The sequence below is a fragment of the Penicillium nucicola genome, assembly GCF_028828085.1.
Source record: "Penicillium nucicola strain IBT 29836 chromosome Unknown utg000003l, whole genome shotgun sequence".
In the NCBI taxonomy this organism is placed as follows: Eukaryota; Fungi; Ascomycota; class Eurotiomycetes; order Eurotiales; family Aspergillaceae; genus Penicillium; species Penicillium nucicola.
The window spans coordinates 1298545-1324281 of NW_026643127.1; the positions used below are offsets into that span (position 1 = coordinate 1298545).

Sequence of the window (25737 nt, forward strand, 5' to 3'; positions counted from 1 at the left end):
AGCAGCCGCCCAAACAGAGTTCTAAGAAAAGAGAGGTGCGCAAGATCTAAGTATGTGATGAAGAAAGTAACAGAAACACAGACCAGGCATAAATAAACACAGCAGAAAATGAGAAACAGACGCCGAGTGTGTAATGGGTCGCATGCCAGATACGCCACATTTGTGAACTGCACAAGCCGAGGAACAAGGGGGCAAGATAATCCAAGTCATCTATGCACCCTTCACTGTACTTTCTGTCAAGGTAAACTCTCCAGACTTGATGCCCTGTAAGACCTTCTGTCCCTCCTCTGTCAACTCAGGCTTGCCCAGCGGCGTCACGGCGCCAGTGAAGAAACGCGGATTCCACTCTGTGCCCTGTTCCTTGCGCTCAGCGGCACGCTCGCGTTGCCGTTCCTCGATGTCCTGTTTCAACTTGGTGGCCTGGCTGAACTGTTTGTCGACAATGGCATTTGTGACGTCGCCCCAGAACTTGAGGGACTCATTAGATAGTTGTTCTTCGGTGGGAGGCATGTTCTTCGGAACGGGGAAGAGAGGAGTGATGTCGATGAGCAGACGGGCGTCCTTGCTGCCTGCCACAGTGAAGTATATCTTGCCGTGCCAAGACCCGGTGATGCGGGCAATGATATCGCCCTCTGGCACGTCCTTGATTCTTGTCACGGTGTCTTTGTCCTTGTTGTAGCGGAAAATCACACCCTCCATCTTGTTTTGTGATCGGCCGATCCATCCTTCTTCCATGTACTGAAGGATCGCCTTCATACCTGTCTTTGGGCAAGTGATATAACATGTATCGGCGACTGTGATGGCCAGCGCACCCCGTAGGATTCCACCGAGATGAGCATCTGGGTGAGTCAACTGGTATTCCTCGTCTCTCTTCTCGATGTTGACGAAGATTCCAAGGTTGTGTTGGCCGGGGCTCACGCGAATGCTGGTGCCTGTGAACTTGGCGCTGATTTGGTCGAAGCCGCGCGCGGTGATTCCCCGCTCGGGACAGTCGATGTAGAAGGCGGAGACTGGGGGGTGGTGGGATGTCTGTTCGGTGAGGTAGCAGACTTTGACTTTGTCGTCGCCATCTTGGACGCTCGACGCGCTGATTCCGGGGAGGTTTTGTTCTTCGGGAATGTTGTCACTAACATCCCAGCTGCACTAGAGGGAGTTAGCGATAAACCAATAGGATGTTTGCAGAGAGCCTCACTCGGAAAAATTCCCCCAGAGTAGAGTTGTATGGCTTGCACGGCTTGCCCTTGATGTATTTCTGAGTGAAGTGTAGATTAGCGATCTGTTCCAGGCAATCGACACAGGGAACTATACCAGATCCTTTGTGAACCAGAACCGTAACACCTCCAACATACGACCTAACTCATCATCCGACTTGCCAATGCTGTAGCTCTTGGGTCAGCACATGAGCGTCTGTCAAATATGGGCGTTGCTGACCTCGCAAAGGTCTCCGGTCGGTCCAAGTAATGCCAGTATTCTTTCAACACCCACCCGTTAGCCTCCCACTCCACACTTAAGAGCACAGCAATGACCTACCGAGATTCGGTCTCGGTTCCAGCAGTTGCGCCGGCAGTGAAAAGCGAACCGAAGCGATATCCGCCACACCCACGAACCTAGTAACCAGTTTGTTAGCGCCTAGAAACGGCGGTGCGGGGGGAGCGACCTAAGAGCCATACTTCCGGAGGATGGAGAGAAAAGTCTTGAGCTTGGAGGAGTCATCTGGGGCCTTTTCGGGCGCAGTAGCCGTCGACATGGTGAACGGTAGAGTGCGATAGATATGTGTTGAGGAGAGAACGCTCTGTTGAGTAGAAGATGTGGCAAATCGGTCGCCCGTAGGGGGGTTTGGAGAGAGGGGGTATTCTCGGGCGTTATGCCGAAATCAGGATGAGGAGGATTCGCTAGTCGCAAATTGCCAATCTCAACAGCGTCAAGAATAGAGTCAAAGACAAAAAAGAAAAGAAAGGAGGTAAGGGAGCTTTGGGGGAACTCGATAACGAGGCGGTGACGTGTGAACTATTTTTTGCCCAGTGGGACGGTGGGGTTTTCGGTTTATCTTCTTTGTGTTTTGTTCAAGTTCTCGTTGAAGTCTCTTTGGGCCTTTTCAAGGTTGAAGCTGGTGTAGACTACGTCACCGGGGCGGGTTGACAGGGCTTAACTATACTGCAAATGGTCACAAAGTGGAATAGACCATGTGGACAGGATATGTAGACAGTAAGCGGTTGCTGTATTGGACAATAGCGGCAAGCTACATACACCATTCTCAACTTCTATACAGTACTGTTCTGACCTTGTTCTGACCTGGGCCATATCTGCTGGACTGACCCCAGCCTGTCAAGTGTGTGAAAAGACCTAGGACTGCGGAGAGCAGAGAAAGCAACTGGAATGGGGACTGAAATTGGACTCCACGGGTATATCATCGGCCAATCAGTTGCCCACGAGGGCGGTTTGTAGCTCCTGCAGCTCCTGCTTCCGCGCCAAGAGTCGAAGCCACATTCGCACTGCTGGACTGTAGTCAAACCGCCGTCCAGCGGCGTACTCATCATCTGTCCTGTGTGACTGTTGTTCTTCCCGAATGCGCACTCGGAGTTCTTGCTGATCCTTGCTAAGCTCCTGCTGATACTCCTGTAACTCCCCCGCCGAACATGATTGGCACTTTTGAACCCTGTCAGGAAGTTCCGCCGCATCGATACCTTCTCGTGTGAGACATAAGGATGGATCAGGACCAAGAACGAGATGATCCCAAGAGAGATCAATTCCAGGAGGTGATAGGGATAGGGCACGTTGGCGGAGAATGTCCAGGCTTCGCACGTTGATGGCCATAGAGTTGATGAGGTCAGGTAGAGGGTCACGCACGAGTCCCAGGATCGAGAATTCAATCTGCTCCTCTTCGTAGGCAGCCATTCGGGTCAGCAGATTTGGCCGGACCAACTCTAACCAGTTGTCTTTGGAACATTCACCTGTCGACCGGTCTTAGCAGAGTCATTCGACACGTTGGATTTCAACATACCGAGTGATTGGGGCTGTCGCTCGAGTCCATCGAATTTCCACAGCTGACCCATCACAGGCATGAAGGCAATAAAGTGGAATGTTGCATCGTCTTCGTCATCATCCTGGCCCTTGGAGCGATGTTTTTTGGCCGTAGCTTCGATCTTGAGCTGTAGATCTGAGTTGAGAATATCCATTTTCCTAACAGAGTCAGATCCCACTTAAAGAAACTGGGAGGTATTGACATACCGGGCAAAGGAGTTATGGATTCTTTTGACAAATTCAAAGTTGCTGATGGCATCTCCACGTAGAGCTGGGGTGAAAGGTATTGTGAACTCCTTAAAAGACTGTAGATTGTCTCCCAAATCAATACCTGGGATGTTGTTCACAATGTTGAGTAATGCCACGCTGGCACAAGCGTTATTTGCAGTCTTGTTTGTTAGTAAAGAACAACCCTGATTTAGATAGTGTCAGGGCTCTCACCTGGTTGGCAAACCATATGCCATCAGGGCAACTGGCTTCTTGTTTGCCTTGGTCATCCTCGCGCCACCGGAACAAAAAGATTAGACCATAAACAGGCTTACTATGTATCAGTTAGTGATGAAGTCTGGTACAGAATTTGTCAAATCCATACTTGAGAAAGGCCATCATCTCTTCGTCAAGGGAGACGACTTCTTGTACTCGGACACCCTTGACGCCAAATTCCCGCAACATCACATTGAATAGAGCCTAGAAGCCCGTCAGTCGGTACAGGTATGTAGGCAACTGAGGAATCATACCGGTTCTGACTCTATCTCGCAAAATCCATTCCAGCTGTCTTTCTCCAAAGCCGATGCAGCCTGGCAGATGTTATCACTTTCATCGTCCGGGTCTGTCATCCGACGCCGTTTCGCCCGGGGACCCATGGCTCTAAGAGGAATGTAATGAAGCCAATTTGCAAAGGTTGGCAATGATTGGCCGGGGCAAATAAGATCAGTTGGAATAACGAAGTGGCTGGAGATCCAATGGTGATTAAATACGGCGCAATAAGGTGTGACGGAGGACAAAAACTCTCTAAAAGAACCGAGCTAAGAAGTAATTGGGATCAATAAATTGACCACTGATCACCAATCCCAGACAACACACACAGTTAAAGGTGGATAGTAGACAATAGATCTACGCAAAGAGATGTATGGGAGAGTATGGGAGAATGTCGTCTAGTGGACCGAGCTTCCCCCGACGCGCTTCCCGCGTCTCCACCAAACTTCACTTTTTTGTTTCCCTTCATTCTCCAACTTGGCAGCTATAGGCGCATCTTATTGACACAGCTTCTCAACCTGCTCTAAAAGGTCTTTTCAGCTGACCTGGATCCTGCTTTAGATCCTTTTCTTTTTCTTCCCTCGAAAGGCCTCGCTCTGGCAACCACAGCATGCCATGAACGGCACACCCCTCCTCGCGTCTGCCTTTCCCCAGACGCCTTCAACGAACCCAGGAGACCCAGCAGTAAGGAGAAAGCTCTTTACTCCCTCAAGATCGCAATCGCGGGGCACCCGTACAAGATCGCCGACCAAATCGCCGCTGAAATCCGCTACCAAGGCACCCAGACCGGCTCCAATCCCAAGCACCAATGCGCCGCTGATTCCGGAGAGCACGGTCGATGCACCCACGCAACGACTATATGTGGTCGGCTTCTACTTCGCCCTACATGCGTGGCGATTGTATGAATCGTGGACCGAATCGGATAACGAGCCTACAGGGCTTCTCGTGAAATGGATGTTCATTGACTTGGTTTTCTTGTTCTGTCTGCAGTCTCTACGCATACCTTGGCTAGAGTGGACATTCCCGACCACACTTGCTCTTTTCTTGCTCCATGTGGTAGGCAATGGCTTTTTGATGTTCCGTATCCCAATCCCATGGGCTGCGTGGGTTTCCGGACTGGTCAAGGTGGCCTATGACCGCGAAGTGTCCATCTCTGAGCGCAAGGTCAAGCCAGGTGATATAATTCATAATGCGTCATTGATTCTCGGAAAGCAAATCGTTCATATATTGCCAGAGGGGTGAGTTTTACCTTATTATAGCCATTGAGTTGCTTGCTAACAGGTTTAGATCTGCTGTTCTTAACCCGGACCATAATGCCCTTTGCCTCGACTCGTTAAAATCTATTATCGACCTTCCAATCCGTGTCAACCAGACTGACCCGATCATGATCGAAATGCTGCGCATGGATCTTCACACCGGGGAGAATGAAACCATCACGATTCCGACAAAGCAATTGAAGAATATCAAACGCCAGGCGGAGAAAAAGCACACTCCTGGTCAGCTTCATCGGGATTTGCAAATTCCTATCCGCAAGACTGGAATCTACCGTCTTCAGCGGGTGGTGGACGAGTCTCAACTTGATGTTCATACCAAGACTGTTGATGCTCTGGTGGTATCCTGCCCGCGTGCGTTCATCAAAAACTCGCATCTCGACAAGTGCAAGGGAGAATTGTCCAACTTCGCCCTGGAAGTGGAGGGCACTCCTCCATTGAAAATCAAATACAGCCGACAGGTCAATAACCATGATCGTGGATTTTCGGTTCTCAACATCCAACCGGATAATTTGCGCTCCCCGTTACTGAACCAGAGAACTACCGGCCCATTATTCAGTATCAACCAACCCGATGTCTCGTGGGCCCAGAGTCAAAAGATTGAGGTCCCACTGAATGAGTCGTTGAATGTCGGTGGAGAATGGTTCTATACAATCGAAGAAGTTCATGATGCTGCTGGCAATATCGCCAACTATTCCACAATCTTTGAGGAATCGGACCGGCCATCTACAAAATCGCAATCCCAGTGGTACCAGTTCTCTGTTCATGAACGTCCGCGTCTGTCTTTTGATGACTGCAATGCCCAGAATCCGTTACGGGTTGCCAAAGGAAAAAGTGTTCGATTCCCACTCCAATTCCATTCATCTGGACATGGATATTACGACGATGGACCTTTCTCCGTTAGCTATTCTTACACTGGGGACGATCAAGAGACAGAGGATATCAAGACTCTTTCTCAGAAGACCATTGACCACGTTCATCAGATCAAAGAGCCTGGAGTGTATTCTCTGTCATCCGTTTCCACCCAATTCTGCTCTGGAGAAATTTTGGAGCCTTCGTCCTGCTACCTGCAAAACCCGCCTGAACCTGAGGTTGCAGTTAAGGCCGAGAAGATCTTTGACCGCTGCGCCAACAATGCTATTGGATTGCTGGTTGACATTGATCTGACTGGTTCTCCACCATTCACTCTCCGATACAGCGTTGAGAGCTCCAAAGGTGCAACACAAACCAAGTCTCAAAGAATTGACAGTGTGCGCACACAGCTTGACTTCACCCCATCGGAAGCCGGATTTTACCGCTATTACTTCCTGGACATTGAGGACTCTGTTTATTCGCCGCGGTCTCTCAGGGACAAGACACCTGTGCTCGAGCAGGACGTCAAACCTCCAGCATCGGCCCATTTCGTTGGAACTGCCGGAGTGCGTCGGGCTTGCTTTGGAGAGCAAGTCGCTGTGGACGTATCTTTCCTCGGAGAGGGACCTTGGGCCCTCCAATATGAGATCTTCCACAACGGCAAGAAGCAAAAGCTCACTTTGGATTCCGATGTCGATGCAGCCACTATCAGAACGGACAAACTGGTTAGTGGAGGCGAGTACACTATGACTCTGACCAGTGTCAAGGACAAGTCAGGCTGCAAACGAACCCTGAAAGAAAGCATCAAGATCCAAGCTCGCTCTCAACCACCACATGTCTCCTTCGGTGAGATCGACAAGAAGAGAACCGTGTCGGCATTGCAAGACTCCAAGATTGATATCCCGGTGCGACTCAAAGGTGAACGACCTTGGACTATCAGTTACAAGAATGTCGACTTGCACCAAGAACCAATCCAGCAGATTCTCTGGGAAGAGAACAGCGTCTTGAACGTGGACAAGCAAGGTCTCTATGAGATCACTGGAGTCATGGATAGTGGCTGCCCAGGTACCGTGGAACAGACAGCCAACGAGTTCGAGATCTCTTGGATCCCTCGACCTCAGATAATCGCTGTTGACGGCTCTCCCGTCTCTGCTGCCAAGGAGGTTTTCAAAACAGAGGTCTGCCAAGGTGATGATGATAGCATGGAGCTTCGGCTGTCCGGCAACCCTCCGTATAATCTACAATACGAGCAGCGACGCAAGACAGATCGTGGCACATCTTCAGCCAAGCCCCGAGCCCTCAAGTCTGCTCTCCATACCACTTCAATGGAGATGGATACTTCAGAGCCTGGTCAATACAGCTACAAGTTCACACAGGTTGGCGACAATCTCTACAACCACGACTCTCGGAGCACCCCGCTGGTTGTGACGCAAAAGGTGAATCCACTCCCATCCGCCAAGTTTGACTCACCTGGTCACGTCTATGGGTTCTGCAAGGAAGATGTCAGCGGTGAGGAATCCGTTCCCATCACGTTGGAAGGAGTCCCTCCGTTCTCTCTGGAGATCACCATCAAGCATCACTCCACCGCTAGACCGGAAATTGTCACCATTCCCAAGATCAACACCAACCGTCACAACCTGCTCATTCCTCGTCGTCACCTCGATCTGGGCCAACATGTCGTCAGTATCCACAAGGTTCGTGACTCTCGCGGATGTCAAAAAACCACCGAGTTAGACTCTTCATCTGTGCGGGTTGCCGTTTCCGACGTCCCCACCATCATCCCGCTTGAGTCCAAGGTTGACTACTGTGTCGGCGAGCGTCTTTCGTTCTCACTGTCAGGCCACGCTCCATTCGACGTGTTCTATACCTTTGACGGTGCCCAGCGCAAGGCTTCTTCCCCCAACACCAACTTCCGCCGTATTGCCGAACGCCCCGGTGATTTCACCATCACTGCAGTTAGTGACGGTGCCAGTGGCAAGTGCCGAGCCCACAAGGACATCACCAAGGTCATCCACCCGATGCCCAGCGTGAGGATCAGCAAGGGCAAGACCACTATTGTGGACATTCACGAGGGTGGAGAAGCCGAGCTCCACTTTGAGTTCTGGGGTACACCACCATTCGAGTTCACGTAAGTCATATCCTCGAGTATTGTCTCTTCTTCACTTTTACTAACAACCAGCAGGTACATCCGAAGCTCCAACGCCGCCAAGGGGAAGAAGTCCGAAGTCCTTGACATCAAACACGACATTTCGTACGATAACATCAAGACCATCAAGACCTCGGACGAGGGTACATACGAAGTGATCGCGATCAAGGACAAGTTCTGCTCCTTCTCCTCTCAAACAACGCCATCCGGCAAGTCAAAATGATGTGATTAATGTGGTGTATTTCTGGATGCTTCGTTTATGATTCGTTTTTGTGATTTATGCTGTTCTCTTTTTTTTTCTCCCACTCGTTTGCATTGCAGCGGCGCTAGCACTGTCTTTCATCTCAGATATCTACAACACGCTTTCTGCTTTCTGTCCAATAACTAATGAGACTGCCGTCTGTTCATCTGGGGTAGGACTTTGTTCAGAATAAGACGACGAAGTTGGTATTGGGTTTGGTTACGTATAGAAGCTTGGGGGGTTGGATGGAGTCTTTCTGGATGATGTTTTATTCTAGTTTGTATTGCTACCATAACTCATGGATCTACTTTATATTACATGGCTCTTGCAGTGCTTCAGGTGTAGACTTATCAAGTGTTGAACGAGGACAGGATGACTTGGCCCTGGGCAAGGTTGATATAGGTAAAGTTGACCAGGGTAGAGTTCACCTGGATAAACGTTGATATGGTGATAAGTTGACCTGGATCAAGTTGATCTGGGTATAAAAGTTGATATGAGTAAAAGTTCACCTGGGTAAAGTTGACCTGGGTAGAGTTCACTGTGGATGAATAACCTCACCTGGCACCATTCATTCATTCACGAAATCAAAGCATGGCAAACACCCTCAGCAATAGAAAAAACAGGCAGCAAAGGCGAAGAAGTCCGTATTGAAGGGCGTATTGAAGCGTATGATACGGGAAATTGGCCAATATCAAACAATTTCCCGATTAGGCAATAGGGTTGAGGGCAGGTGCTGCATAAATACCTTCTTCCCCCACGAACTTCTCCTTTCTCTTTCTCTCTTCCTCAACTCTCTCTTCCCCTCTCCCCCTCTGTTTTCACCCCTCCCCCTCTACCCATGGGTCTGTCCTCGTAGGCTCCTCCTAGTGGACAGGTACATGGGCTTGCGGGTGAGGGATGTCTGTGTGGGTGTTGATTCTGAGGAGTCTGTTCTTGTGAGCATGGGCTCTGTGGGCGTGGGCTTCGTGGGCAGTGTTCATCACTGGAAATGGGCACCAGATTACTCAGTATGGAGGTGCTTGTTATCGACGCCGGTTTCTGCTGTGGTCAGTGTGCGGTTGGGCGTGGGCCATTTGGTGAACTTGCTACTCACCATGTTACATGTCCCACGATCACTTTGCATTTTCTACGGTCCAGGGGGGCACTCGAGGGGAGAGGTCTTCAACGCTTCTCTGGTCGGTTCGTCCGGTCAGTCTACGCTAAAGATTGGGGTCATGAATGGCTTTGCGGGTTGGCGACCTCCGAGGTCCTCTTTGTGGCTTCTACTCTTCCCCCATGCGTGGGCACTGAGGGATGTGAGTCTTCTCCTGGTCAGAGAGGCTCATTTTGTCATTTGACGTGTTGTGGGCTACGGGCTGTGGGCATGGGGGAGAGTCTGCGGTTTGCAACGCTTAGTCTGGGATCACGTCTGCAGTTTTTACTGCGCGATCAACGACATCCTCAGGGCCCGGGACTGAGGACCCAGAGCCGCGGCTAAGTGGCGACGGTACCAAAAGAAATGCAACTTCATGTTCTCATGGGGGGTAGGTCAATAACTTGAACCCCGGGTCTGTTATGGCAGTGTGATGGATCTTGCGTTCATATCCCGTGTTCACTTCTGCCAAATGGCGAAGACTGAGTTCAGACGCTTGCTTTCTGTCTGGCATGTTCTATGCAACGGGCAGAGATCGGGGGTCCGGAGGTTGGTTGGGTTCTCATGGTTAGCCTCGTGCGTCCCTTCATGATTCTTCTACTCTTTCCTCTCTGTTGTGGGTGCCTGGGATCCGGCGCTCACATTCTCTCATGGGACATTTTCAGTGCATTTGAAGCCAGGACGTTCTGTTGAGGCGACAGCTTTGCTCTCTGATAATCTCGTGGGTGGTGACTGTGTGGGCTTTTACTGTACTCGGTGATGAATCCAAAGAGCCGTTGTCTGGACTTTGGTCCCGCAAGCAATTGCAGGAAATACTGAGAGTACTATTACTTCTGTGGGATCTGTGGGAATCTGTGTTGATCTTCTTTTCTGTCCATCTCCAGTCCTGTCCTCTGCGTAGACTATCAATCCACTGTACTTTACAATTCAACCTGTACCGCAACCATCCTCTCCGACATAAACCCAGTAACAAACAGCCAAGCTCTCTTGACTCCATCCCCAGTAGGCTCAACAGGAACAAGAACCGCAGCACTAGCCGTCCGAATCCTCAACCCATCATCCTCAAACAAAAGCTTCTTCTCCCATCCCCCCGATCCAGATCCAATCCGAGCAGGACGAGCATACCAAACCTGCACAGGATCCACCCCCTCAGGATCCTTAGCAGTGACAGGCAGCTGAATGGCCTTGGAAATGCCCGCCACCACCACCCCACTCACATCATCGTCCGCCGTCGCATACGGATCAACATAATAACTAGGATTATCCGTGACAGTGCCAAAAGAAACCGACTCCCCGACCGAAACGGAGCCATTCAACTCCGCACTCGAGTCCACCTTGGACAAGAACAATTCCCCGCCAATCGCACTAGAAATAATCATCTCATCGGCCGTCCGACCATGTCCAAGACCATTATTATTCCACAACCCAGTCGAAGCAACCTCGGCCTCAACCTTACTCTCCACATTGGAAGTCAAATCAGCAGCAGAAAGTCTCACATGGATAATACTCGACCACTTCGCCGAAGGCCACACATCCTCAATATGACGCATCACACCCTCGCGATAGAAATGATCATTCGTGACATAAATCGACGTCTCGGACTCGGCGTAGATGTCATTCGGCGTTTCAATGAGCGGGTGCTGGATGGAGCGGACGTGCTGGACTGTGCCTGAGCCCAGGACATGGTGGAAGAGTTCGATTTGCGAGGCTGCTTTGTGCGTGCCTGGTGGGGTTGATGTTGCATTTTCATTTTCATTTCCATTTGCATTTGAGTTGAAATAAGCCGGGTTGGGGAGATGGTTGACTGCGAAGATATAGACTGCATCTGTATCTGCATGTTCATGTTCATACTTCGAGTCTTGTATGACGTCAATGCCATGCGTCACGAACGGACCCTTGAAATTGGTAAATTGCAAGCGAGTCGATTTCATAGTCTATAATCATGATGGTTAGATTGGACAGACACAAAACCACAAACAAATACAGACACAGACACAGACACAGACACAGACATGATTGAGCATGTATGTGAAAAAGACAAGGTAAAAAAAGAGCAACAACTCACCACGGGATCGACAATATGAATAGAGCCACTGGTAGTAGCAGGAATCAGATGCCCCAAGGGCGGGAACCAAGCAAAGCGCGTACTCTTAGTATCCTCACAGGCCGTGAAGAGGAGATTGGCAGGCTTATAGTGGTGGACATCTTCGCAATGGACGGTGTCGTCGATATAGATTGGGCCTTGGTCTTTGGAGAGGATTGTGGGGTTGGGGGTGTGGAAGACGCCTCCGATGCGGACTATGTGGAGGATTGGGCCTGAGAGGAGGGAGAGGAGGGCGAAGAGGGTTGCTAAGGAGAGGGATTTGAGGAGGGCCATTTTGGATTGGAGAGAGAGGACTCGGATTGAAAGAAAAGTGAGTACACTCCGGGTACCTGAGGGGAGGTTGGAGAATTAATAATCGAGCCTCGGGTCGACTGGTGTGTATCAGAAAGAATGGAGAAAGGATCATCGGACCGTGGGGGGGGGAAGTGGAGAGAGGAACAAGAAGGAAGCAATTGAAGCAATTGAATATGGCAACTATCCTATGAAAATGGAAAATGATACATGTTTTTGTGAGGTTTGCTTCGTTTCCAACCAAAACATCATTAATGAGCTAGTCATGAGTGGAGTGACTAGGTGCAAATCCGAAAAGAAAGAAAAAATTTAATCCAAATAAAAAGTGATTGCACTTGTGCAAATTCCCGATTCCATAACGTGTCGTGATACTGTTTTCAAATATTGTCCTCCGCAAATTGTCCTAGTGCGCAGACTCCTGGGCCTCCAAGAACTCTTGGTCGCTGGCGTCGAGGACGTCGTATTCCTCGTCGGTCAGGAAGCCAGCGTCGGTGCTGACATCGTCAAGAGCCAGGCTTTCAACATCCTCCACATCAGCTTCGGAGGAGTTAGAGAGACTGGGAGCCTGGGGAGCAGGGGCCTCTTGAATGGTGCTGGACTCGGGGGATTCCTTCTCGAGCTTGGGGAAGATCATGCCACTTCCGCCAATCTCGGACACCGGAGATTCCTCGGTCACGGCGGAAACAGGCTCCTGCACCTGGATCTCACACCACAGGCTGTGACCAACAGCCATGCCGTTGGGGAGCTTCAACCGCCAGTAAGAAGTGACCTTGCACTCCCGCTCGGGGGCGCGAAGGTTCACAGTGAACTCGGCCGATTGACCGGGCTCCACAGGGGCGAACAGCTTGTTGCTCTGTTGTGCCGAGTAGAGGGACATGGTGTCGGAGGGGTGGGTGGTGTCGACATCGAACATGGCGTCTCCGCCAACGTAGCGTACGTCACAGCCAACGGGCCATGCGGCATGGCCGTTGTTGACCAGAGTCCAAGTCTGTGAGAAGACATTGCCTGGCTTCATAGTTGTGCCATCCTCAATAGTATCCTTGAGGAACTCTGCATTATAATCTTGTGTAATGGAGGCAGCTTCGGCCTCGGGCTTGAAGGGCTTGGGCATCTCCACGGATTTGGCAGCCACTTCAACAGGCTCCTGCTCATCAACGGCAGTGTTTTCCCAACGGTGGCTTTGGCAACGATCGCCGAGGGCAAGTGCTCCCTTGGAGCCGTCATCACCCAGGGTGCTCACAGTTACGCTGCGGACAGGGGTCTTAAACTTGACCAGTGGGTGAGTGCGGTTGTGGTGGTCAGTTGGGAGAGATTCGCAACTGGCACAGAAGTCGCAGTCATCACAGACAGCACACTTGTAGCGAACCCCGCTGATGTAGCTTTGGGCAGGCTTGTTCTTGCACAAAGGACCATCGCAGAAGATGCCATAGTGGATTTCGTGTTCACGAGGAGCCTCACCAATAGCATCATAAACCTTGACGAAGCGGTGGCCAGGGTGGTTCTCAGGTGCTGTAGCAATGCACTCAGGGCAGAAGTCCCAGTCGGGGCAAGCCAAGCACTTGTGACGAACGCCAACAATGCGCTTATCACAACCGTCGCAGACAGCGGCGTGGCGGAATTGACGACCAGGAAGACAGCGAGAAGTGATCAGATCTTTCAAGGAGAAGTTGCGGTCAGAGCCAAGGTGGAAGGTGTGGCCAGGATGGTGACCATGCTTGTTCCTAAGAAGACAACGAAGGCACAAGTCGTAGTCTTCGCAGTCGTTGCAGCGGACAAGATAGCTGCCATCAGCCTCACGACAGCAGCCATTGCACATGGGCTTCTCTTCGCCCTGGACTGCAGCATCCAAGGAGTCCACAGGCTTTACATCCAACTTGAGAACCGGCTCAGGGATAGTTTCGGGTAGAGGCTGGGTCTGGACAAGCTCAGTCTTCAGGGGGACGTGAGGCTTGGTAATCACCTCAGACTTGGCTGGAAACTGAGGGCGAGGAGCAATAGTCTCGGTGGTGCTGTTAGTAACAACGCCATCCTGAACGAATCTCTTGATCAGCCAGTGACCATCGCCGTTGCAGGAGGCTCCGTCTGTGACACAGCGTGGGCACATGTCGTAGTCGCCGTTCTCACAAATACTACAGTGGTAGTGCTCGTTTGCAATAGAGCGACCACAGTTGTTGCAGTCGATGCAAAACATTCCATTTACGGAGTTGTGAGAGACAAGAGGGAAGTGGTGCTTCTCTTCATCCAACTCGAAGTTGCGCAAACGAGGCTGACCAATAGGAAGCTCCTTGGGAGGTTGACTTGTGTTGAGAAGAACAACACTCTTGATGTGAGCCTCCTGATAGGCCGGAGTCAGGACAGTGTCTAGGAAGCTGTTTCGAGGCTGCTCTAACACAGAGGGCTCTTCGGCCGGGGCCGAGGGCTCCGAGGACATCTCGGGCTCTGTGACGGTGGGACTGGGGACAGTGACCTTTGTGACCTTAATTCTGAGCTTAGACTTTGCCTTGGCAGCTCGATAGAGTTGTTTGTAAACTGCGATGTTGTCACAGTCCAGGCGAATGTAGGAGCCAGCACTGTCGGAATAGCGTTCAAGAATGACGTTGACATCCGCCGGAACGCCGAGGAGGGTTCGGAGCTAGTCCAAAAACATCAGTTCATTCCCTTATCTTGCCAGATGATGTGTTTTGTTATTGAATCATGATAGGAGTGGGAGGTAGATGTGTTCGGGCTTGCTTGAAATGAGGATCGGTGATAAGGATGGAGTCGGAGTAGAAGTCCGGTCAGAGCTAGAGTGGAGACATACCGTTTGAGGGAACACCTGAGCCTTGAGCTCCTTCAGCGGGAGTTTGAAGCGACGGTTACTGTCGTTATAGAGAACCTTGACGGTAACCAGCTGGTCCAGGCCCGGATTCGATGGAGAGGATGGAGTGGCCATGATGTGAAGCTCCCTCTCTATCCAAGGGTGGATGACCAAAGGGCACTAGTGGAGATAAGACAATAGTGGCTAGAGAGAGGGAGACAGACAGTGACAAGTCACTAATGAGGAAATAGGGGGGAATACGTTGATGCAAAAGGAAGAAAAAGAAGAAGATGGAGATGAAGATAGAAAGCAGAAGAGGAGTAGTTGTACAAGCATCGAATTGAAGGGAAAAAGCGGAGAGAGACGGTCAGCTGCCTCCAGAGGGCGGTGAGGCGGTGAGGAGGCGATTACCTAATATGGCGTCAAAGCCGGGGGTTCCAAATTACTGCGACTCGTGTCATGGGAAACAGGACACATCACTGCATGAGGTCATGGAAACCGATTGCTGACCGGGATTGATTCGCCCGATTGGAGGACGACAGATGATGGAGGTGGAGGGCTAGATTCATGCACATCATGTCTGTGGGGAAGAGATGAGGGGGAACTGGCGAACTGGCGAACTACGGGAAACCTGGGAATACCTCATGTCGATCGACAGTGGGAAGATCCTCAACGGGATCTATAAACGGCATTTGCCCACTTTCGACCCAGTAGACGTGAGTCCAAAATATCGACTGGATTATCCCCGACAGAGGGGGCTGTGTACGGAGTACTTCCTCCTCAAGATGCACATCTTCACCCCGGTATATTCCCCGGAAGTATCACCCCGTCCAAGCCCAGCCCATTGGCAACCGGACGTCACTCTGCACCCTAAAAATAGGGGGGTGCATTCGGCCTGGAAATGCCTGGCCCATTGGGCGAAGGCTTGACTGAAATGCGATAGATAAGGAAGTGCATAGCCTCGACTTGTATTGAGATGCCTACGATCGACCAGGGGAGACAGGGGAGACCAGGAGAGTTGCCACTCCAACAAGCCACTCAAACACAAGCAAGGATTTTCTTTCAGAATAGAGCTTCTATCAAACCCAGGCAACCACAATATCATCGATACCTGTTCGATCCCTTGGTCCGAGTACGCTGCAAGGTTGCTGTGCCAATCTGCCTGGCTCGCTCTGTTGTCGATTCTGGGCTCAAATTGCATGGTATGACAGCAATGGCACTTCACGGTTTCGGTCGGGTCATACTGTGATGAGAATCCGCCCTTGCCGACTACCACAGTGTGGGCTGTCGACTCTAATGGGACCATACAAAACAGCACTAATGCGACCCTCCCAGCACAATCTCAAACCAATGGAAGCTATGTTCTACATCACTCTACATCGGGTGACAGATGACAGCTAACAATGGTGAACACAAGACCCAGTATACATGACTTTGCAATTACTTTTATTGTCAAAAAGCCGAGGTTGAACAACATTTAGAAAAAAAAAAAATGAAGTTATAGGTGAAGAATGAGATTGGGTATCCCGATTGGGCAGGAGGCTAGACCAAGTGTTGGAGCCTAGCGTGATCGTACCGTGAGGGTACTGTGAGGAGTGGGAGACATGAAGAGGGAAACGCTTAAATGCATCAATAATCCAGATCTAACAAGGGCCCCAATGAGTCATGTCGCAAATACCATGAAAACCAGAAAGATTAGGATAGAAAAAAAACAAAGTCATGCTAATGAATGTGGCTGGAAGACGAAAAAGAAAAAGAAGAAATGAGAGAGAGCAGAAAGAAATGAAAATTGAGGACCCCTGTTGATCAAGAGATTCACAAAAATGAGAAAATAAATGCAAAAGGTGTGAAGAAAGGAAAACCAAATCCGAAGTGAAGCTGGAGTCAAAAGGAAATTGATATCGTCGATCATTGACCGTAGTACCCGGACTGTTGCTGCGGGTAGTAGAAAGTAGTACCAGGGGGCGTCATCATCCCACCCATGCCAACCACACCACCAGGTCCAGATCCGGGTCCCGGTGGTGCCGGTCCATTGTAGCCTGATCCAGGGTACATCTGATTGGCATCGTAGAAGTAGACAGTACCGTTGGATTCATGGGCAACGGTTCCAGGTTGAGATGACTGCTCGCCTGCTGAGTAGGGCGCTTGCTGTCCCGGGAAACTCGGCACAGATGCACCGGGCCCTACCGGTCCAGTGTAATAGTCGGGGCCCGAGGTCGGGTAGTACATGCCTCCACCCGGAGGATAGCTCGGGGGGTAGAAACCAGGTTGTTGGTATGTGTAGGGCTGAAAAGGCGCAGCGTGGATCGCTCGCTCCGGGATCTGGGAGAGTGGGGTGGCAGAGGGTTGGCTAGGTGGGCCTCCACCGTCGGGGTGCATGACAGGAACCTGGTGGTGGAAGGGCTGTTCTTGCTGTGGCTGAGGGGGATTTAATGGGAATGGGAAAGTAGCCGGACTCTCAATGTCAGCCACAGAGACCGTCTTTTGGGGACGGGGTTGATGCATCGGGATCGGAGCGGGGCGGCTTTCCCGATATGCGGGGTGAGGGAGTGGCATGGCCATGGGTCCAGCAGGGAGAGCCCCAAAAGGTGGGAGCCCCATAGGTGGGCGACTTGGCGGGGGCATGCGAACAATGGGTTTGGGCTCAGTGGGGATCATGGGTCTGGAGTAGGTGGATCCTGCTGGCGACGGCCACCCATCCTGACCCAGTGAAGACCGACGGCTCACCAAACTCGGAGTGTACGATGAGGTTGGATAATAGCTTGGACGACGCCCACCGTAGAACCCACCACCACGACCGCGACCACGGTAGCTCTGGTTCGGCCGCAATGCGCGAGGGATGAAGATGAACGAGCGCTCCACTGAGGGGAAGATGTACCGTGGAGCCTGATTGGGAAGAGAGATTCGGACCGGCTTATCGCGTCTCAAGGGAGGCCGATGCTGAGGCAGTCGAGTGTGGAGCCTCTTCTCAGTCACAAATTGGACGGGGTTGGCCATTCCAGGCAAGGAGACAACCACCGGCACATTTCCAACCAACGTTGTGCTCGAGAATGATCGGTTCGGCGGTGTGGATCTCGGGGCGGTAGGCACAGGTTGTCCCACGGACGGCGTTGGTCGTTTCGGCGCAGCAGCAGGTCGATCGTCTGCCACGGTGTCGTGGAGGTCGTGTGCCCACTGCCCTCCACTGGCATCGGACTTTGAAGGCCTAGGTCCGTTAGTTAGTGCTTCACTACCCTTGCGTAGAAAATTACATACCTGCGAGAGTTTCCGTCCACGATCAGACCATATGGACGGGACTTGCTCTTGTTGAAAGGCCGGTGACCGTTAGTGCCCGCTTCGGCGGATCGTTTGTCGTGAAGGAAGAAGCTGCCTCGAGTGGGGACAAAAGCCGGGTTTTGGTCACGCTCCTTCACATACTTGTCATTCTCGCGACGCTTCCTTGCAGCCAAGTGATCTCGCTTCGGTTCGGTGGGAGGAGCAGAGGGCGTTCTCTCCTCTGGTTGATCGAAGTTGACATCAGCATCATTAGCAGCATCTGAAACCTTCAGTCCGTTCATCATCGCCTCAGTATCCGAAACCGTTGTCTTGGGCCCTCGCTTCTCGGGTGATGTAGACTTGTGCCGCGTCGACTTGTCCCGACGACCGTTGACTTGTTTGCCGTTGACTGACGGGGCCACCTCTCCCTCGCTTTCCTCACTACCCTCTGCATCTGCATCTTCATCCTCTTGGTGACTGTCGGCCGAGCCTTCACTCAGAGAGTCCTCCCCCAGATCTCCAGCCATTGAGCCCTCATCTTCGCCATCATCGTCCCGTCTCTTTCTGCGGCTAGTCCCGATATGACGTCGAGCAGGAGCCATGCTGGAATACAAGGGATAGTGGATGTTGAGATGGTTCAAATGTTCCCTGCTGGTAAAGATTTACCTCGAGACCAGGTGATCGGGACGGGTGCCGGCTGAAGAAAAGAGAACGGGTCTGGGTGAGGGCCAACCCGGGCTGAGCAAGGAAACGATACCCAGGTAAATGGAAATGAAACAAAACAACAAATTAGATCAAGTTAAAGAAATGAAATGAACACCTTGTGCAACAAGATGTACCGGTATGAATAAGAGAAGAAAAAGAAGAAAAAGAGAAGAGCAAGGGGTAAGAAGGAGCAGCCCAAGAGTGAGAAGCACAGAGAGTCGATGAAGAAGGGCATGACATCGCGAGAGACGTCAGGCCTGATCGGGCCTAGCCCAGGCGGTGAGGCTGGTTCTGCCAAGAATGGGTCTAGAATTTGTTTACTTATTTTTTAGTTCCATTTCGATGCCGAGTCTCCTCTAGACCGATACTAGTGCCCTGATGGTGCGTTTCTTTGACAGCGTATGTCAGACTCGAAGTTAATTTCTATGCGGGTTGGACGTTGTGATATGCGGATCCGGAAGTATATCTGCCTCTTCTCCGCGCATCTACAAACTGTGCCACCACTTGATAAGATCTCCAACGTCTACCGTTAGGGGTGATGCGGCTGTTGAATCATAAGGCATACAATAAAGAGGTGAAATCAAGGCCAGCTCAGAATGCAGGGTACAAATAGCAGATCATGGACAGGGATCAGACTTTTAGATATCCGGTAAGAATAGAGTATACAACATGTGGAAAGACCTGGTTCAAATGGTCATACATCGAGAAGGAAAAAAAAGATCGCAAATCATCCACCGCAAAACATGAGATCTAGTCGAATGTAGTCTTTTGACCTTGGGCTTCGACAATGGCACCGCTGAGCTTTTGCACGGTCTCCTTGGAATAACGAGACTCGTCGATAGAAGGACGTCTCTTCTTCTGGTGTCGGGGCTTCTCTCGTGATTCGCCGTCAACTTCTGTGATAGCGGGTCCATCCTTCTTCTCGGCGTCCTTTCCAAAGCGCTTCTTGTATCGTGTAGAGGCATCCTCTGCAAACTCCATTCTCATGCGGCGGCCCATGAGCTGGTTGACCCACACTCTGCGCATCCTGGGCTTCCTTGTCTTCTTAGACTTCTTCTCAGTGGCAGCGTCGCTCTCGCTCTCGGAAGATGAGTCTGATTCCTCGTCTTCCTCCTTGATGAGTGTGAATCCTCTCACCGCTGCTTCAGCGGCGGCGAGCTCTTCAAACTCCACCCACGCATATCCCTTGCATTTTCCTGTGTCCTGGAAAGTTGCCATGTGCACGTTGGTGACCGTTCCGCAGCGAGAGAAGTTTTCTTCGAGGTTTTCCTTGGTCACATCGAAACTGAGGTTGCCGACGAACAGTCGCTTGGAAGGAGGGTGGCCCGACTTGGAGGCATCCGCGCCGGTTCCTTGGGTCTCAGACTTAGCAGGGCGGCCTTCATAGCTCTTTGCGTCCTTGATAAGTACGCGGCGGCCGGTCATAAGCTGCTCGCTGAGGCCAATCGCCTCCTGCAAAGCCTTCTTGCTGGTGAAGTCGACATAAGCGAAGCCTCTGTTCTGAGAGCGCCCGAACTTTTCAGGACCCTTAGGAAGGTGAATGCGAGTGATGGTAGCGTCTTCAATGGAGGTATCGTCGGTAAAGAATCGGCGCAGATCGTCTTTGGTCACATTGAAAGACAGGTTTCCAATCCACACGCCATACTCGGAACGCTTGTCCTGGGTACTTTCTTTATCGGCCTTGGGTTCAGACTTGGCCTTGGCCTCTTCACCATCAGTTGCATCACTCTTGCCCTTCTTTGCTCTACGCAAAGCCTTCTTCGAGGGTGGCTCTGGTGCAGACACATCAATTTCAAGCTCAGGACCTTCCTGCAGCTTGCGCTTCTTCAGACTGGGATCAGTGACTTCAGACATTGTGAACTAACCGCAAAGTGACCCAAAATTCACCTCAAAGTCAGTACTCTCAGACCACGAGAGTGCAGGAAATCAGATCGGCGATAATTAAATTTTTTACGGCGGTCCGGAACCGCCTCCCACGCAGTCCGCACTCCGTGTCTTGGCATCGCAGGGTGAACATCCCCTTCACCATCTCATCTCTCTTTTACCCCGTTTACTCTTCACAATGGAGCCAAACCAAGCCCAGCCAGTCATGGAAACCCTACCGGATGCACCGGCTCCAGCTAAGAAGTCGGTTCGGTCGTTCAAGTACGTGATCCTAAGCAAACCAGGCCCTGGGTATGAAGCTGACCTGTCTCTACAGGAAAAAATACGCCAAGCTCAAGGTCAAGTTCGAATTCGGAACTCGCGATAATGATCACTTGATCAAAGAGGGGCTGCGCATCGAGGATTTGTCTAATCGCATCAAGGAACAAAACGAGTAGGTACTCCACAGGTCTGTATGAGCTGTTATTAACCATCCATTCCAGTCAACTGCTCGAGGTTCTTCTCGAGTTCAATGAAAGTCTTCATATTCCACCTGATGTGCGATTCGAACTGAGCCTGCCGGACGACCCTCCTTCGCTGCCAAATCCCGAGCAGGAAATTGCGCCTTTGGTCAACGATGCAACACTGGCCAAGACAACATGGAAGGAAGCCAAGGCTGCTTTGGCCGAGGGCAGGATCAATGCGGATGCTTACCGTAGCGTCGAAGAAAGCATCAAACGGAACAAAGCATTTGCCCCAGCCAACCACTACAGCACATTGTCCAAGTCCCATCAACTTAATGCAGACGCCCTCAAGGCTGTAAGCGACTCTACCGACCGCAAGCTCGGTTACTTTGCTCCCGATCACGAAACTGAGTACTATTTGGCCTTGGACGCGAAACTCGGAGATGAGGCAGCTGCCCAGCAGCTTGCGCGCATTCCAGATCGTCCCACACTTGCAGAGCGTGAGCGCGACGCCTCCATTCGGAACACCGCGTCGGTCTACAATTGGCTACGACGCAACCAACCACAGGCACTGCAGGATAATGAGGCCGCCTCCGAAAAGTCCGCCTCGCGTCCTTCTAACCAGCGTGCTTCCAAGCGCGCACCAGCTCAACGCAAAGATGAGGATATCTATGACGAAGATGGGATTGATGCACCTACTCCCAAGAACAAGCGCAAGCGTGACGAAGACACGGGATATCGACCCAAGGGTGGCAGTAGCCGATCCAAAAAGAAGAAAGAAGAGCCCACTTCGACTCCTAACAAAGCTGCCAAGAAACCCTGAGAGTCGGCGCTGCGGAATGGGATCAATGTGTATTACTATGGGCGTTGGGTTTGATTTTACTGGCTTGGTAAGGACCATTTGCATTTAAAAATATTGAGGCATACCAATCATAACGGAAAGAATTAAACAATAATTCATTCTTCTATCTTTTACTCCAACGAACTATCAAAAGCAAAGCTACTGTAGATGTAAGGTGGAGTAGTCATGTGACCATCTTTTCTTCTCAGAGCTTGTCTCCGACACTCCACTCACATTCTGAGATACAGAATCACCATATTTCGCAATGCCAATTACCATTCTACCTCCCGTGGTAGAGGACCTCGGTCCTTACCAAGCTGAATCCGATGACTCTATGTCAGTGGACTCTGATGAAGATGTTGAAATGGGCGGCGTCTCTCTGCCCAACAAGCGATCCCACGTACAAGGAGAGTCCAAGATCGGCACAGGAATTGTCACACCAGGAGAAGTGGTCACAGATGATCCGCAATGGATGAGGTTCGTATTTTACAGGAAATCAAGACTTCGTGACCTGCGGGGTTCAAACCTCAACTTTTTTTTCCCGGAGAGCAACACTAACAATCTGTAGAGGTCACGGCACGTTCATGAACCCGCTCTCAACATCCATCATTGCCACTGTCGCTGGTACAGTCCAGAAAACGAATAAGCTACTCTCCGTACAGCCTATGCGCGCCCGCTACACCCCCGAGATTGGAGATTTGGTCGTTGGTCGCATTGTCGAAGTGCAATCGCGGCGGTGGAAGGTAGATATTGCTGCACCACTACTCGCTCAGCTCCCTCTGTCCGCAATCAACTTGCCCGGTGGAATTCTGCGCCGCCGAACTACTGCCGATGAACTTCAGATCCGCACATTCTTCAGCGAGGGCGATCTTGTGATGGCCGAAGTGCAGAGTGTGCATCAAGATGGCTCTGCCTCACTACATACCAGATCTGTGAAGTACGGAAAGCTGCGCAACGGTATCTTCCTTGCCGTGACAGGAACCGGAGGTGGTGGAGCATCCGGCTCCAGTACGAAGGGTGGTCATGGAGCTGGGCCTGTTGCAGGTAGCGCTCTTAGCGCGCCTGGAGGCTCTGCTACCGGTGGCGTGGTGCGGTCACGACGACAAATGTTTACTATCACCTGTTCCAACGGTGGCGGCGAAGTGGATATTATTCTTGGTGTCAACGGGTACATTTACATTTACAAGCATGTTGAAGGTACGGACGCTGCATCTTCGACCACGGATAGTGTTGCTATCACTCGCATGGAAGAGATGGTCTCGAGCTCGATCTACTCTAGCCAGAACGACGATATCTCACCACAGACCCGCCGCGAAATTGCGCGGTTGACACAGTGCATTCGGGTTTTGGTACAGAACAGTGTTCGTGTGGACGAAGACACAGTCAAGAGTGCCTACGAAGCCAGTCAACAGGTGGATCTGGAGGTTGGAGATGACGAGGATGAGGAGGATGAATGGCGCCAAGAAGGTCGTGAGTACCTAGAGGGTGTCAAGGCACGACGAATCATTGAGCTGGTGGTTGCGCAACAATAGAAAGTATGATAATGATACCCAAACAATCAAAAAGGGAATAGGCAATTGTTCACATTGTACGCGGGCCTTCGAGCGTCTTCTCCATATGATATCAATGGCCCACGATCATCTAGTCGACCAACCACAGAGCTGCATTTGATAATGTGCTTAGGCAGCCAAAGTGGAATGTCAGTTTCAGTCAATAAGAACAGTAGAAAATCTCTGAATAACAAACGGAAATAGTATCACTTTTCCATTGGTGGAATCTATAGAGAGTTCTCCAATGCTCATCGATTACATACTCAGTCACGGGCGCCTTAAGAAGGGGAGTCTCCGTTGAACTCTCTTCCTTTCTCTTTTCTTCATACTCGACCCTTCTTGAGATCATGCCCATTACTTTAATCATCTCCTTCTCACTTGATTACTGCCCGGTTCCTATAGGTTAACGCGCACTTCTTTTTTCTTATCGGCTTATCGATTACTTCGACTTCACATCTACACCTCGGCCTCCGAGGACTTTTCTTCAAACACCTATTTCTTGACTATCTCCAACATGCCTGATCTTCGTCGCCAAATCTTTGAGAGCGGCAAGACTGTCTCACGCAAAGCAGCCTCCCGTGAAGCATCCCGCAACGGTTCTCGTGCTGGCTCTAAGCAGACCTCTCGCCAGGGTTCTCGAAATGCTAGCAGACAACCCTCGGACGAAGAAGACTCTGGATTTACATCTGACGACACTGCTATGAGGTACGATCCCCCCTGTTTCTCTCTACCCTTCCCCCGCGCACTTTTTTTGTGTGTGCATTCCAAGCTATATTCACATGCCCCCACTCCCGTGGCGGGATGATGTCACTACCAATGATGTCGGGAACTTTTGCAAGCAACGGCGCTAACTAAGTACGGAACAGTATTGGCTCTCTCGACGATGAGAACCCCGAGACAGAAAACCCCGACTGGGAGCAGGAGCTCGGTGATCGCATTCAAGAAATCCTCGACCGGAAGCGCAGCAGTGTTCAAGGCCGCGAGGAGGCCTTGCAGGCTTTCAACCGTTTGACTAAATACCACTACACAGTGGAAGAACTCAATGGCGCTGTCCCTGATCTTCTAGCTGCGTTCGCTCGCAGCGTTCGCACTGAAGTCAGTACGCGTGAAGCAACCCTTGCTCTGCGTGCGATTGAACTGCTCGCTCTATCAGCATTTGACAACACCATTTTCGAGAATGCTGAGCCTTTGCTCACTCGCACCATCCGAGATGCTACTTCTCCTGTTGTCAAGACAGCTGCTATCCACGCTCTAGGCGCAAGTACTATTTTCGGAGGCGCTGGTGATGGTGGCATTCTTGAACAGATGACCTTCCTCCTGGACATCATTGCCTCTGATGGTCAATCTATCGAAGCCACCGACGACCCCACTGTTGTGACTGCTGCAATCCAACAATGGGGATTCCTCGCAACCGAGATTGATGACTATGAAAGCGAGAGCGAAGAGGCTGTTCAAATCTTTATGGATCAGCTTGATAGCGCCGACTCCAACGTCCAGATCGCAGCTGGCGAGAATATTGCCCTTCTCTACGAAAAGAGCTACACCCCTCAAGAGGACGATGATGATGAGGAAAGCGGTGACTCGGAAGAAAGCGACGATCAGGAAGAAGACAATACTCCCGGCCCGAAGCTAGTGAAGCGCTACAACGCTTACCATAACACTCCCGAGTTGGAAAGCCAACTTCAAAACCTGGCCACAATCCATCACAAGCGCATCAGCAAGCGCGACAAAAAGTCCCTGCACAGCAATTTCGCCTCGATTTTAACGACCGTCGAAAACCCACGTCGTGGGCCACGCTACAACACAGCCATCGATCAAGACACCAACCGCCACTACGGCAGCACTCTCACCGTCAAGATCGGCCGCCATGGCATCATGAGCATCGACCGCTGGTGGAAATGGATTCGATTGACTGCTTTGCGTCGCGTTCTCCAGGGTGGCTTTGCTGAGCACTATTTCCAGGGTAACCGAGCTGTTCTCGACAGTCTCCCTGTTATGATGCGTATGCCAGAGCAGGGCTCTGGATCGAATGATCGTCAGGGTGCGCGAAAGGCCGCTAAGCAGCGTAACTCGCGCCGCTGGGCTGCTCAGCATTCAGATGACGACGATGAGTAAATAAAAATGGGATACCTGGGTCGATACTACGACTGTTATGGTTATACTCTGGGTGGAATGATTTTCACTTTGCACAGACAGTATTTTTTTGTTTGAAAACCGCTTCATAGTCTTTGCGTGCTACGGCTCCCTTTGTTGTTGTCCTTGTTCTTGTTCTTCTCCTTTGAGTCATATTCTATTATTTTCCTTGTTTTGTTGCTATTATTGCATTGTTTTCTTATTCAAGCATGACTTGACTTGATATTTTTCGACGCTCCAACGTCAACGCTTGAACTTGTGCATACTTCAATGATATTCAATTTGCTTTTGCCCATTATAATTCCCAATGACGAA

At 51.0% G+C, this 25737-nt stretch overlaps 10 protein-coding genes across 10 annotated transcripts; 4 read left to right on the plus strand and 6 right to left on the minus strand.

Annotated features, from left to right (window-relative positions):
* Positions 1–210: 210 nt before the first annotated feature.
* N7511_004061 (putative oxysterol binding protein (Orp8)) lies at positions 211–1747 on the minus strand (the record flags this gene model as incomplete). Its single annotated transcript, XM_057126486.1, has 6 exons — positions 211–1143; positions 1193–1252; positions 1309–1378; positions 1432–1526; positions 1580–1607; positions 1671–1747. The coding sequence occupies 6 exons, from the start codon at positions 1745–1747 to the stop codon at positions 211–213; spliced, it is 1263 nt and encodes a 420-aa protein (XP_056985376.1).
* Positions 1748–2418: 671 nt separating this feature from the next.
* Positions 2419–3884, minus strand: N7511_004062 (ubiquitin C-terminal hydrolase 37; the record flags this gene model as incomplete). The annotated part of the gene is made up of 6 exons (XM_057126487.1): positions 2419–2951; positions 3002–3180; positions 3229–3410; positions 3463–3562; positions 3614–3708; positions 3759–3884. The coding sequence occupies 6 exons, from the start codon at positions 3882–3884 to the stop codon at positions 2419–2421; spliced, it is 1215 nt and encodes a 404-aa protein (XP_056985377.1).
* A 508-nt stretch (positions 3885–4392) lies between these two features.
* Positions 4393–8269, plus strand: N7511_004063 (uncharacterized protein; the record flags this gene model as incomplete). The annotated part of the gene is made up of 3 exons (XM_057126488.1): positions 4393–5015; positions 5065–8028; positions 8083–8269. The coding sequence occupies 3 exons, from the start codon at positions 4393–4395 to the stop codon at positions 8267–8269; spliced, it is 3774 nt and encodes a 1257-aa protein (XP_056985378.1).
* Positions 8270–10339: 2070 nt separating this feature from the next.
* N7511_004064 (serum paraoxonase/arylesterase family protein) lies at positions 10340–11796 on the minus strand (the record flags this gene model as incomplete). Its single annotated transcript, XM_057126489.1, has 2 exons — positions 10340–11353; positions 11485–11796. The coding sequence occupies 2 exons, from the start codon at positions 11794–11796 to the stop codon at positions 10340–10342; spliced, it is 1326 nt and encodes a 441-aa protein (XP_056985379.1).
* Positions 11797–12217: 421 nt separating this feature from the next.
* Positions 12218–14746, minus strand: N7511_004065 (ZZ type zinc finger domain protein; the record flags this gene model as incomplete). The annotated part of the gene is made up of 2 exons (XM_057126490.1): positions 12218–14446; positions 14615–14746. The coding sequence occupies 2 exons, from the start codon at positions 14744–14746 to the stop codon at positions 12218–12220; spliced, it is 2361 nt and encodes a 786-aa protein (XP_056985380.1).
* Positions 14747–16519: 1773 nt separating this feature from the next.
* N7511_004066 (uncharacterized protein) lies at positions 16520–18468 on the minus strand (the record flags this gene model as incomplete). The annotated part of the gene is made up of 2 exons (XM_057126491.1): positions 16520–17816; positions 17867–18468. 2 exons carry the CDS (start codon positions 18466–18468, stop codon positions 16520–16522), a joined length of 1899 nt encoding a protein of 632 aa, XP_056985381.1.
* An 853-nt stretch (positions 18469–19321) lies between these two features.
* N7511_004067 (putative RNA binding protein Rnp24) lies at positions 19322–20425 on the minus strand (the record flags this gene model as incomplete). The annotated part of the gene is made up of 1 exon (XM_057126492.1): positions 19322–20425. One exon carries the CDS (start codon positions 20423–20425, stop codon positions 19322–19324), a length of 1104 nt encoding a protein of 367 aa, XP_056985382.1.
* Positions 20426–20633: 208 nt separating this feature from the next.
* On the plus strand, positions 20634–21721 carry N7511_004068 (uncharacterized protein; the record flags this gene model as incomplete). Its single annotated transcript, XM_057126493.1, has 3 exons — positions 20634–20716; positions 20772–20888; positions 20938–21721. The coding sequence occupies 3 exons, from the start codon at positions 20634–20636 to the stop codon at positions 21719–21721; spliced, it is 984 nt and encodes a 327-aa protein (XP_056985383.1).
* Positions 21722–22004: 283 nt separating this feature from the next.
* On the plus strand, positions 22005–23271 carry N7511_004069 (exosome non-catalytic core subunit RRP4; the record flags this gene model as incomplete). Its single annotated transcript, XM_057126494.1, has 2 exons — positions 22005–22216; positions 22308–23271. The coding sequence occupies 2 exons, from the start codon at positions 22005–22007 to the stop codon at positions 23269–23271; spliced, it is 1176 nt and encodes a 391-aa protein (XP_056985384.1).
* Positions 23272–23803: 532 nt separating this feature from the next.
* N7511_004070 (IFRD domain-containing protein) lies at positions 23804–25404 on the plus strand (the record flags this gene model as incomplete). Its single annotated transcript, XM_057126495.1, has 2 exons — positions 23804–23994; positions 24156–25404. 2 exons carry the CDS (start codon positions 23804–23806, stop codon positions 25402–25404), a joined length of 1440 nt encoding a protein of 479 aa, XP_056985385.1.
* Between the last annotated feature and the right edge of the window lie 333 nt (positions 25405–25737).